General features: G+C 44.0%; 1 protein-coding gene across 4 annotated transcripts in view; it reads right to left on the bottom strand.

Moving 5' to 3' along the window:
• Positions 1 to 10,231: 10,231 nt before the first annotated feature.
• ATP13A4 (ATPase 13A4) overlaps positions 10,232 to 13,285 on the bottom strand; it is a 156,579-nt gene continuing 153,525 nt past the window's right edge. For 3 of the 4 annotated variants that reach the window (XM_030937236.1, XM_010373005.2, XM_030937243.1), the window contains one exon: positions 10,232 to 11,033. In XM_030937236.1, coding sequence (XP_030793096.1) covers positions 10,821 to 11,033 — 213 coding nt within the window. In that variant the 3' untranslated portion in view covers positions 10,232 to 10,820. The remainder of the gene's footprint in view (positions 11,034 to 13,285) is intronic. The other variant, XM_030937246.1, reaches the window with a different exon arrangement.

The following is a 13,285-nucleotide window of genomic DNA, read 5'->3' as shown; positions in this document are numbered from 1 at the left end:
CTGCACCAAGTAGTGTCTTGCACTCCAGCCTGGGCAATAAGAATGAAACTCTGCCTCAAAAAAAAAAAAAAAAAAAAAAAAAAAAAGAAAAGAAAAGAAAGAAAGAAAAAGAAACACGCATCTTCCACTTGTGTTCCCACAGTCACATCACTGCCAGGGGAATTTGCTCCACCTTGCTTTTATTACACTCTGACACACAGACCACAGATCACAGAGTGGATCTCTCTCATGCACACTTCATATATATGTATCTGTCTGTCTGTCTCTAGCTCTCTATATCTTTTTTTTGTCACAGCTTTCTTTTCCATTGGTCCTTGCAAGAGTTCTAAAGATAGGGTGAAACCAGGCCACAGACGGAAAAATTCATACCCTGTTGTCCTCAAACTTTGCCCGTTCCCTTATATCCAATGTTTGGGTTTAAACAAGTTTGTTTGCCTCAACTCTATCTTCTTTTGGGGTTTAGTATCTTCCTATGTGGGCCCTTGTGCTCTCATGCAAATAAGCCTGTAGTGTCTTCTACATATTGAGATAGTCTTTGTAGCATACACCTAACCCTTATAATAGGTTGGTATAATCTAACACACCACAATTCTACATCCTCACTATATAAATAGCCAAACTTATTAAGCACAATATTGAAATCACTATACTTTATACTTCTAGTTGTTTTTATTTATAGCCCTATTGTTGAGTTAAGCTTCAGTGTACTGGAGGAAAAACAGATGTTCACAGACAAAGGATGAGAAATAAATCAACAAAATATCCTAATGATTACATTTTTTATGCAATCATGTGACAGCTGCTTGCTAAGCCCCTAACCATAGCTCTGTACTAGGTGAAGGATGGGAAGATGAGACAACTCAGACCTGGCCCCTAGCCTCAGAGAATGTACTCTCTAGTTGAAGCGGGATTGGGTGGGAGATATGGTAAGTTAAGACACTACAGGACCATGATGCAAGGCAAAAAAACAAAACAAAACAAAAACTGCATGCCACACAAAGTTATGTAGAGTGTGATGGTTGCGTAGAAAAAGAGAGCTTCTTTCTGGCTTGGCAGGTCAGGTGGTATTTTAATGGGATATTATTATTGAGAAATGGGTGGGATTTGAATGTATCAAGATGAAAGTAACAATTACTGATGCCCCAAAAGAGAGAACATGAGCCAAGGTATTACATTAGTCCATTCTCACACAGCTATGAAGAAATATCTGACACTGGGTAATTTATAAAGGAAAGAGGTTTAATTGGCCCACAGTTCTGCATTGCTAAGGCGGCCTCAGGAAACTTACAATCATGGTGGAATCTTCACAGGGCAGCAGGATGGAGCGAGTGGCAGCAGGGGAAATGCCAGACATGTATAAAATCATCAGATTTTGTGAGACTCACTCATTATCATGAGAACAGCACAGGGGGAATTGCCCTCATGATCCAATTACCTCCACCTGGTCCCACTCTTGACACGTGGGGATTACGGGGATTACACTTCAAGGTGAGATTTGGGTGGGGACACAGAGTCAAACCACATCATGTTGCCCCTGGCCCCTCCCAAATCTCATGTCCTCACATTTCAAAACACAATCATACCCTCCCAATGGTCCTCCAAAGTCTTAATTCATTCCAAGCATTAACCTCAAAGTTCAAGTCCAAAGTCTCACTTGAGACAAGGCAAGTCCCTTCCATGTATGAGCCTGTAAAATCAAAAACAAATTAGCTACTTCCTAGATACAATGTGGGTACAGGCACTGGGTAAATACACCCATTCCAAATGGGAGAAATTGGACCAAGACAAAAGGGCTACAGGCCCCATGCAAGTCCAAAATCCAATAGGGCAGTCATTAAACCTTAAAATTCCAAAATGATCTCCTATGGCTCCATGTCTCACATCCAGGTCATGCTGGCACAAAAGGTGAGCTCCCACAGTCTTGGCAGCTCTGCCCAAGCTCCCTGTGGCTTTGCAGGATACAGGCCCCCTTCTACCTGCTTTCATAGGCTAGTGTTGAGTGTCTGCAGCTTTTCCAGGCTCATGGTGCAAGTTGTCAGTGGATCTACCATTCTGGGGTCTGGAGGAAGTTGACCTTCTTCTCACAGATCCACTAGACAGTGCCCCAGTGGGGACTCTTTGTGAAGGCTCCAACCTCACATTTCCCTTCCACACTACTCTAGCAGAGGTTCTCCATGAGGGCTCTGCCCCTGCAACAAACATCTGCCTGGACATCCAGGTGTTTCTGTACATCCTCTGAAATCTAGGTGGAGGTTCCAAACCTCAGTTCTTGAATTCTGTGCACCCACGGGCCCAGTACCATGTGTAAGCCACAAGGGCTTGGGGCTTGCACCTTCTGAAGCAACAGCCTGAGCTGTACATTGGCCTCTTTTAGCCACAGTTGGGACTGAAGCAGCTGGGAATCAGGGAACCATGTCTGGAGGCTGCACAGAGGAAGGGGGCCCTGAGCCCAGACCAGGTAATCATTTTTCCCTCCTAGGCCTCTGGGCCCGTGATGGCAGAGGTAGCCATGAAGGACATTTTCCCCATGGACAAGCCATGGAGACATTTTCACCATTGTGTTTGTGATTGACATTCAGCATCTTGTTACTTATGGCAAATTGCTGTACACTCTGCTTTCTCTTGAATGCTTTGCTGCTTAGAAATTTCTTCTGCCAGATATCCTAAATCATCTCTCTCAAGTTCAAAGCTCCACAGATCTCTAGGGCAGGGGCAAAATGCCAACCAGTCTCTTTGCTAAAGCATAGCAAGAGTCACCTTTGCTCCAGTTCCCCAGAAGTTCCTCATCTCCAACTGAGACCAGCCCAGACTGGACTTCATTGTCCATATTACTATCACCATTTTGGTGACAACCATTCAACAGGTCTCTAGAAAGTTCCAAACTTTCCCGCATCTTGCTGTCTTCTTCTGAGCCCTCCAAACTGTTCCAACCTCTGTCTGTTAATTCCAAAATCGCTTTAACATTTTCAGGTATCCTTATAGTAGCGCCCTGAAGGGGTGGCCTGCCCCTCCACGCCTGTGGGTGTTTCTCATTAGGTGGATCGAGAGACTTGAGAAAAGAAATGAGACACAGAGACAAAGTATAGAGAAAGAAAAAGTGGGCCCAGGGGACCGGCAGTCAGCATACAGAGGACCCACACCGGCACCGGTCTCTGAGTTCTCTTAGTATTTAATGATAATTATCTTTACCATCTTAAAGAAAAGAAAGTGGCAGGATAATAGGATCATTATAGGGAGAAAGTCAGCAGTAAGACATATGAATAAAGTTCTCTGTGACATGAATAAGTTTAAGGAAAAGTGCTGTGCCTTGATATGCATATGTAAACATCTCCATAAACCTTTTTGGTGCATAAAGAGCAGCATTGTGTTGGCAAGTCTCGCCTTTTGCCCTAAGGCGGTTTTCTCCTTTCTCAGTAAACAGAACATACAATCGGGTTTTATACCGAGATGTTCTATCGCCCAGGGACGGGCAGGAGACAGATGCTTTTCTCCATCTCAACTGCCAACAACCGCCAAGAGGCCTTCTTTCCTCTTGTACTAGTCCTCTTCAGGACAGACCCTTCACGGGTGTCAGGCTGGGGGACAATCAGGTCTTTCCCTTCCCACGAGGCCATATTTCAGACCATCACATGGGGAGAAACCTTGGACAATACCTAGCTTTCCTAGGCAGAGGTCCCTGCGACCTTTGGCAGTGTGCCTATCCCTGGGTACTTGAGATTAAGAGAATGGTGATGACTTTTAACCAGCAAGCTGCCTTCAGGCACTTGTTTAACAAAGCACACCTTGCACAGCCCAGAATCCTTTAAACCTTGAGTCACCACAGCACGTGTCTCTTGCAAGGACAAGGTTAGGGGTAGGGTCACAGATTAACAGCATCTCAAATACAGAACAAAATGGAGTCTCTTATGTCTACTTCTTTCTATATAGACACAGTAACAGTCTGATCTTTCTTTCTTTTCCCCACAGCGCCCTACCATTTCGGTACTAATTTACTGTAGTAGTCTGTTCTCACATTGCTGTGAAGAAATACCTGAGACTGGTTAATTTATAAAGGAAAGGAATTTAGCTGACTTACAGTTTCACATTGCTGGGGAGGCCTCAGGAAACTTACAATCATGGCGAAAGGTAAAGGAGAAGCAGGTACCTTTTTTTTTTTCTTTTCTTTTCTTTTTTTTTGAGACAGAGTCTCACTCTGTTGCCCAGGCTGGAGTGCAGTGGCAGAATCTCAGCTCATTGCAACCTCTGCCTCCTGGGTTGAAGCGATCCTCCTGCCCCAGCCTCCCAAATAGCTGGGAGTACAGGCATCCACCACAACGCCCAGCTAATTTTTGTATTTTTAGTAAAGACGGGGTTTCGCTATGTTGGCCAGGCTGGTTTCGAACTCTGGACCTCAGGTGATCCACCCACTTGGCCTCCTAAAGTGCTGAGATTGCAGGCGTGAGCCACTGTGCTCAGCTGCAGGCACCTTCTTCACAGGGCAGCAGGATGGAGTGAGTGCCAGCAGGGGAAATGCCAGACACTTATAAAACCATCAGATCTCATGAGACTCACTCAGTGTCACAAGAACAGCATGGGGGAAACTGCTTCCATGATCCAATTACCTCTACCTGGTCCCACCCTTGACACACTAGGATTACACTTCAAGGTGAGATTTGGTTGGGGACACAGAGCCAAACCATATCAGCTGTTGAGGTGGGAAAGTGAGGACTGAATGCTGAGAGTAATAGGAAATTCAGTTTCCTGAAGTAGAGAATGCAATAAGGGAAAAGATTGAGATGCAACCAGATGTGGCCAGTGGAGAAGGACTTGAAATCCTTAGTAAGCAATGTGTACTTTATCCGGTAGACAGTTCAAACCATTAAGGGTTTCTGACCATGGACATGACATCATTGGAATTGTGCAATAGAATAGATAGAGACTTTGAGAAGAAAAAATGGAAGAAAGATCTCAGTCAGGGAGACCAGTTAAGAGGCTCTTGCAATCAGGCAGGTGGCAACCAAGGGCTTAGAGGAGAGGAACTTCTGCATGAGAGACACTGCCAAGAGGGGGTCTGGAGACTTAGGAATGGTTTGTAGCAGGCACAGTGGGACTTTTCAATTACAAAGATAAACGCCATTATTTACCCACAAAACTTCCTTGATATGAGGCAAAACCATCGCCCTGGGCTTGCAGTACACTATGAATGGTGCCTCCTAGGATTGTACAGCATGCAATACATACAACACATGTGAGACCTCTCTGCAGTGTAACCCCCTTTATCCACAACTGTAAACTGAGCAGAATTTCCATAGTAACCATGTGTGCAGCCTTTATCACAGGTCAGTGACTCAGTAGATTTTTCAAGGCGTTGAAATGCTTCGAAGTCAAGACAGCAATGAAAAGAGCTAGGAGAGTCTGGATGACTCTTTGAGTGCTTTTCATCCAACCACGGACAATGCTCTGCAGCATCCTGCATTCTTTTTCTTGACAGATTAGCTAATATAATTAGCAGAATCTGGCTAGATATGAAGAATGTAAGGAACCTTGATTTGGAAGTCAGTAGGTCTAGATTATAGACTCAGCTCATTCATTTCCCCATTATATGATCTTGAACAAGTAGTGCTCTTTCAGCCTCAGTCATCTGAAGGGTGACACAGGCATTATGCAGAAAACAAACCACAGCAGTGGAGCAAGAGCAACCTTAGACAAAGTGGTCAGGGAAGGCTTCTTGGAAGAAGCAACAAGTGAGCTGAAATCTGAAGGAGATGGAATCAGGAATGGAAACGGCGGTTGGTGGCGGGCAGCATTCGAGGCAGAGAGGATGGCAAATGCAGTCTTCCTGAGGATGGAGCAAGCTCAGAGTGTTTGACAAAGCCATGTGGCTCACTCCTAAGGCTCTTTCATCGACTTCAGGAGAGTTGTGTTTTGTTGTTAATTTTATCTTTGTTTAATTTTGAAGAAAATCATTTTACTGATAAAGTTTAAAGGCCATTGTTAAAAAGTCTAATGGAAACCAAAGGGCAGACAGAATATCACGGGGTGGCGGTTTTCCAAATGTTTATGCATAGAGAAGTGAGCACAGTTCAAAGCCAAAAGAGAACCTACAGGAACCTGAAAAGCTGTGCAAAGCAGGTCTGAATAAAGATCAAGCAGGGATATAGGTTTCTGTTTCTGCGGACTGAAGTCAGAAACCAGAGCTTTATCCGATCACATGAAACGGGCTCACAGGGCTCTGGTGTTACGATTTTCCTCTCTCAGCTGTGGGAGTTGGCCTTTTCTGCGATTGATGGTCAGGTTCCAGAGAACTTCCATGAGACACGAAAATCTCTTTCTGGAAGAAATTGCGCTCATGATGGCAATTACATTGGGCATTTGCCTTGCTGTCATCTTGTTTCTCAATGCTACGGTTTTTTTTTTCTTTTTTCATTCAGGAAAAACAATGTAGGAGAGTGACACAGCAGGGATCTCGCTGATAAAGGACCTGCATCTGAATCCAGCTCCTCCATGCATGGGCCGTGTGTCCTAGTTACTGAGCCGTCTGGAGAGCCTTGCACCTCATCAAAAGAAGATGGACGGTAATCCTTGCCTCGCTTTCCTCCTAAGGTTCTTACGAGGCTTACATGAGAGAACAAGGATGAAAGTATTTTGTAAACTCTACTGTCCTGTGTATAAAGCAGAGAATAATAGCATCTGTGGTGTTAGAAAATGCCTGGAACTTTGTAAAGATGTTGTCTGATTCAACATTACTGGAGTAAACCACACCATTTTATTAGACAGAGTGAAACACTGCACTGCAGAGAGACTGATTTTTATAACAACTGAATTATAGATTTTACGTGCCTCTTTTGAACAGAATAATTTATTATAGCACAAACTAAATACAAAGCTCTGAATAAATAACCATTTTTTGCAGTCACCACATCTGCAGGTGTATATGTGAACATTTCCATAAGCACATAAGGATACAGACGTCACAGACGTATTTCCATTCTCAGATCGTTACCTATTTAGTGAGGGAAGCCCAGAGTCAGGGTTCTCTGTGGGTAAGAGCTAGATGCCTTGGGATGAGCATACAGGGCACCGTCTTAAACGATTTGGACTATGTGACTGTGTTCTTTTCTCCTTCAGACTCTGGTCAAGAAAGTGTATTGGTAACAGGTTGCTCTGCCCTCAAGTTTAGGGCACTCTCCCATGCTCTTTCAGGCAAAGTTTTTTAACACCTCTTTAAGAAAATTCACAAATCAGAAGTCTTCCCCCAGCTTCAGTCTGACAATCAGGACCCCCACTCTGCACCTCTTTCCTAGGATCTTATCTCCCCCTTTCAAGGGACAGGGCAGTTAAGTCTATACGTCCACACAATTGGATCTGACAAGGCTAGAAACCCTCCCTCCAGAGCCCATCCTCCCATCAGTGTCGGTCTGGTATTCTGTGTGGGTAGCCGTAGACTATGGTTCACATCCGGTGGCTCATGCCTGTAATCCCAGCACTTTGGGAGACCGAGGCAGGCAGATCACGAGGTCAGGAGATCGAGACCATCCTGGCTAACATGGTGAAACCCCGTCTCCAGTGAAAATACAAAAAGTTAGCCGGGTGTGGTGGCGGGTGCCTGTAGTCCCAGCTACTCGGGAGGCTGAGACAGGAGAATGGCGTGATCCTGGGAGGCAGAGCTGGCAGTGAGCCGAGATTGCACCACTGCACTCTTGCATGGGTGACACAGTGAGACTCCATCTCAAAACAAAAAAGATTCACATCACAGCATAAGACTGAGACATTGGGCGTATCAAGCTTGAAAGAGATCTTGCAGGTAATTGAGTTTCATCTGATACCTGACTTCCTTCTCTACTTGACCTTTGAATAACCACTCATTTCTCCAATGTCATAGAGTACATTCCACTGCTGTCTGTGCTGGCTGTTAGGACAGTGGTCAGGGCAGATGGCCTGAAGCCTTCCCCACTGTGATCTTTGCCCTCTCGTCCTGATTCTGCCTTCTCGTGCCACCTGACACAAGTCAGACCCTTCTTTCTCAGGATAACCCTTCACAGTCCCCTGACTGTTTTTTTCTGGGCTAGGCACTCCCTGCTCCCTCAATTACTGCTTCTAAGATGTACTTAGTCCCAGGAATACAGTCTTCAAAATGAGTCTCTTTTCCCAAAGACTTTATGGCTGCTTGGCTAGTGGAGGATTAGATTCTTTCATTCCTGTTCCCTGCCAGCCTTTGCTAGGGATAGAATCACTTAGGACCAAGGCAAGAGCAACTCAAAGTCTCAGAAAGACAATCATTTTTTGGTTTTGCTTTGTTTTGTTTTGTTTTTAACACACCTCTAGCCCAAGCCTGGCAGGATGCCTGGCATTCATTTGAACAGAGGGCCTGGTATTAGCAAAGAGTTGCCCATTCTTTGCTTGACTGTGAGATCACACTAAGCAACCTGCCCTGCTGGAGCTCCGTGATTAGGAAGTGTTTGGAGGCAATATAAGGTTTGCTCAGAAGGTCTGTATTTGAGGCCTAGATCTGCTCTTGCCATTACTGAATCTCAGCTTTCTCATCTGTATGGTGGAGATGATAAGCTCCTTCCTTGTTAAGTCATGGGACAACTGTACAATTCAGGTGAGCTAGCGGAGGTGAACACACTTAGCAAAGGGCACACTGATGTGTGAACTGTGCAGGCTGATCTTGCTCATGACTAGGTCGCAGAGCATCTCTAGCTTGCCCCCGCCTGTAACCCTCTACTTTTGGAAAATGAGAAACGCCTTTAGAAAAGCACATTCAGGGCCGGGTGCGGTGGCTCAAGCCTGTAATCCCAGCACTCTGGGAGGCCGAGACGGGCGGATCACAAGGTCAGGAGATCGAGACCATCCTGGCTAACACGGTGAAACCCCGTCTCTACTAAAAAAATATAAAAAACTAGCCGGGCGAGGTGGCGGGCACTTGTAGTCCCAGCTACTCGGGAGGCTGAGGCAGGAGAATGGCATAAACCCGGGTGGCGGAGCTTGCAGTGAGCTGAGATCCGGCCACTGCACTCCAGCCTGGGCAACAGAGCGAGACTCCGTCTCAAAAAAAGAAAAAAAAAAAAGAAAGAAAAGCACATTCAGAACTGCCAAATCATTGCTGAGGCTGACTTTGCACAAGGAAACATTTCTTCATGTACCAAAGATGACAATGATTCTGCAGTCTTGAAACTACAATAGCTTCATGCCCTCTTTTAAAACCAGAAGTAACAGGGTACCCTTGTGGCTGGGAGACGCCATGTTCCTAGAATCAGCTGCAATCGCAGAGCCATCAGCCATGCTCAAAAGCCCAATTAGGGGGAAGCAATGCCTGCAAATGCTATTGATAAGTTGCAAAGCCAGCCTGGGCCAGGACACTTATCCCCTGATCAGAACATTCACCTAGGATTTGAGGCTCATAATAAAAATTTTGCTTTTGCCTTAAAGCATTATGTGTAGATGTGCTCCTACAGTTCAGTGTTGTCTCCTGAGCTAACAGAAACCTGAGTCTTCCTTGTGCTGAACAAATCAAATATAACCAAATTGTAACAGTGATAAAATAAGGAAAATTTTAGTTTTCTGGAAACTGAAGCCACAAACTTAAAAAAATGTACTGGTTGTATAAGAACTTCCATCAATAGTGCCATATAATGCTGTAGCATGAGACTAATGTTTTTAAGCAGAGGAGTGAAAATTTCTGGAGTTGGCCGCATGACATGAGAGCTTCCTAAAACGTAGGGTAAGTGACTGGGGTTAGGAGAAGTGGACTGTAGTGGACAGCACTAGTGCTCTCTGATCTGTTACTTTCCTTTCCTTCCCAGGACTAAATCCCAGACCAATTCTATCATTTCGTGAGGCCTGATACAAAATGAAAATACAGGGACCCTTGTCAAAAATTAAGAATTTTAAGATGGAAACGGCACAGTGTTAAAGCAAGTGTGGGCCCTTCTAAGCGTGGGGCTCTGTGTAGTGACAGCTCATACACCCATGAAGCATCCCTAAACACAGGAGACTGCACTTTTCAGCTCCCTGGCCAAATCCCTGACTAATGAGATATGCGTAGGGAAAGCGATGTGTGCCACTTTCACGGTGAGGCAGTGAAGAGCCTACGTGATCTCCAGCCTATCCCTTCCCCCATCACAGTCAACACAGAGTCCTTGCATCGAGGTGATGGAGCCATCAGGTTGAAGCAGTCGCTGCTGTAAGAATAGCAGGTCCAGAGTGTCACCTGGATCATGGAAGAAGCGCTTGTGTGTTAAGGCACTGATATCTGAGAGGTGTTTTTTATTGCAGCATAGGCTGAGCTTATCCTTAATAACACGTAGGGTAAGGCCAGAAGCAGAAGAAAAAGCCTCAACTCTGAAAAGCACTACAGAAGAAAGGAACCCAGACAGTAAAGACTGGTGTAATGTTTCCCATGCATTAGTTTTTCCATCGATGAAGTAAAAATTCAAAAATGCTCTTTAACATGTTACAACTCCATGAGTATACACAGTACTACTTCCCCTTAATTCATTTTTATAAAAAGGAAAGTATTGTCCTGTCCTAAGAAGAAAGATCACATATTTTTCCCCTTTAGCCTGCTTGTCTCTTGGCCCATAGCAATTCTTGGCCCGTTCTTGCCTTCACTGAATGCCTCCAGTACCTTCACAAGCCAAGAGGAAAGCACTCTTCTGGGCTGATGTTCTTCTCTGTAGAAAGTATTTTATCAAACAGACTTTAGTTTGTCACCATGATTTGACAGGTATCCCCAAAACTCCAGCTGATGTTACAAGAGTCTCATTTCTTAAAATCAATGAAACTGGTCCCTTTCGTCATTGTTTCTCTGTAATATCACCTTGGATATTACATGTCCTTCAAAGTTGCTCTTCATTGCTCTCAAATACTGGATTGCTGTAGGACACCCCTCTGCCACACTCAGGCATGTCAGAGTGGGAGGTTTGGTTTAGTGGGGGCCAACTAGGGTCATTTGCCAAATCCCTCTGCCATATCCGATACTGGCTTTTTGACTGATAGCCAAAACATCTTTTAATCATCATCCACAGTGCTCGATTTTCAATAATGGCCTCCTGCAAAATAAAAGAATTACTTTTTACAATCGGGGTTGAGTGTTTCGAGGCTACAGCCCTCCACAGGTCATCATAAGTCACTACTGCACTAGTTGCTTAGATCCAGCTTGACAAAGAGCTTGACCACTGGACGAATCTAAGGTGGTTTCACTGGACAGGTACTGGCTTCTCAAACGTTTCTATTTAAGTAACTCCTGCGGGAGAAGTAAGAGGTACAACATTTCAAGACTCTGGGAACAGAACTTGAAATGACTTGCCTCAAAAATGAAGTTCCTTTTGCATCTCACATCTGAATTAAATTTAAAATCATTCAAATTCTATGTTTCACTCTATAGCACATCTATATTTTATTGAATATAAAATGACATTTAAAATTACTTACTACTAAATACTAAATACAATTGACCCTATGTAAAGATGTGGCCCATGTATGACATGTTTTTGATATACCCTGACGTATCACTGCATATTCATAAACACAGGTTGATGAAATTAAAACACAGGACAGTCTTGGAGTTGAACAGATCTGGATTTGGGTCCCAGCTCTGACACCTATTATGGGCAAAATAGTTACTCTATCCAAGTCTCAGTGATTAGAATAATCCCTTCCTTATGTTTGTTGTAAGGCTTCTATAACTCCCTTTACAATGCAGGGCAGGGCAGGGCATAGCTCTCTCCCTTTGCCTATCCTTCTGAACTACTCATTTAACAAATGGCTAAGCACTGTGGTCCTGTTCACACACGTCTCTAACCTTCACCTTCACTGAAATACAATTTTAAGATTACAAAAGACATGAGTCTTTGAAAACATTTTGCAATGCCATTTTATTTCGTGAGTTACAGTGTGCCTTGAATAGAGCCTAAGTTATAACTTATAACTCATGAGAGGTTATCATATTAAGTAGTAGTTTTCCTAAAATCTACCCATTTTTGTCATTTGGGTTCCACTGCCCATGAAAGGATAGAGAACAGCTAGTCTGAATTAATCCTGTGATAACTGACCATCTGCTGGCTGCCACGCTGTTAAAGATCCATATAGCTATCTCAGCCTCTTGGAAACTTAGCCAGATGAGTTATTCTACTTTCCTGCAGCAAAGTTTTTTTGTCCTCTTTAATTAACAAGAAAACAGTAGTTCTTCTTAGAGCTGGGATAAGGTAGGAGCATCAAATAAAGGTTTTAAAATCTTTCTTACTTCCAGGAAACCTTAGTAAGCCTTAAAACAAAATAGATGAAACCACATACATACACACACACACACACACACAGACACACACACACACACAGACACACACACACAGACACACACACAGACACACACACACACAGACACACACACACAGAAAGAGAGAGAGAAACTTCAGTGCTCTCCATCTCTACATCTTGCCTTGAGTGTTTTTTAGTTCTAGAGCTATGATGACCTCTATCACCTGCTGCTCTGGAAGAGGAAATACAGAGAGGTGATCTGTCCTGTTACCGCACATTATAAATACAAGGCAGAACTAGTGACATGATTTGAATTTGTGTCTCCATCCAAATCTCATGCTGAATTATAGTCCCCAATGTTGGAGGAAGGGCTGGGTGGGAGGTGACTGGATCATAGGGGTGGATTTCCTCCTTGCTGTGCTCCTGATAGTGAGTGAGTTCTCATGAGATCTGATTGTTTAAAAGTGTGTAGCACCTTCCCCTGCTAGGGCCATGTAAGACCTGCCTTCTTCCCCTTTGCTTTCCGTCATGATTGAAAGTTTCTTGAGGCCTCCCCAGCCATGCTTCCTGTATAGTCTGCAAAACCACAAGCCAATTAAACCTCTTTCTTTTATAAATTACCCAGTTTCAGGTATTTGTTCACAGCAGTGGGAGAATGGACTAATAACAACTAGAAACAAAAGGAAAGCCTTGGTGAGACATTTCTTTAAAAACATTTCACCACATGAGCTCTTCTGACTGGCTACTCAAATAACTCATACATACAAGCATACCTATATAAACACATAAATAATTGTTTTAACGGTGGGGGCAATTAAAGCCATCCACACTAGCTCTCATGCCTCTCAGCTAGAGGTTAGATCATGAGCCCTGGCAGAGTAAGGATAAGGTCCTGCTCAAACCTGTTTGTTTCAGGGCTGATCAGAGGTTAGATAAGTGGAATAATTTGCCCAAAGTCAGACAGAAAGAAAGTGGTGGAGCCAGGATTCGAACCCAGGTAGATTACCCCTGAACTTGTGCTCTTAACTGCAAATATGCTGAAAAAGGA

Source organism: Rhinopithecus roxellana, chromosome 1 (assembly GCF_007565055.1).
Source record: "Rhinopithecus roxellana isolate Shanxi Qingling chromosome 1, ASM756505v1, whole genome shotgun sequence".
NCBI classification, from domain to species: Eukaryota; Metazoa; Chordata; class Mammalia; order Primates; family Cercopithecidae; genus Rhinopithecus; species Rhinopithecus roxellana.
Note: the sequence above shows the minus strand (reverse complement) of the source record. Positions and strands in the feature narration are given on the sequence as shown.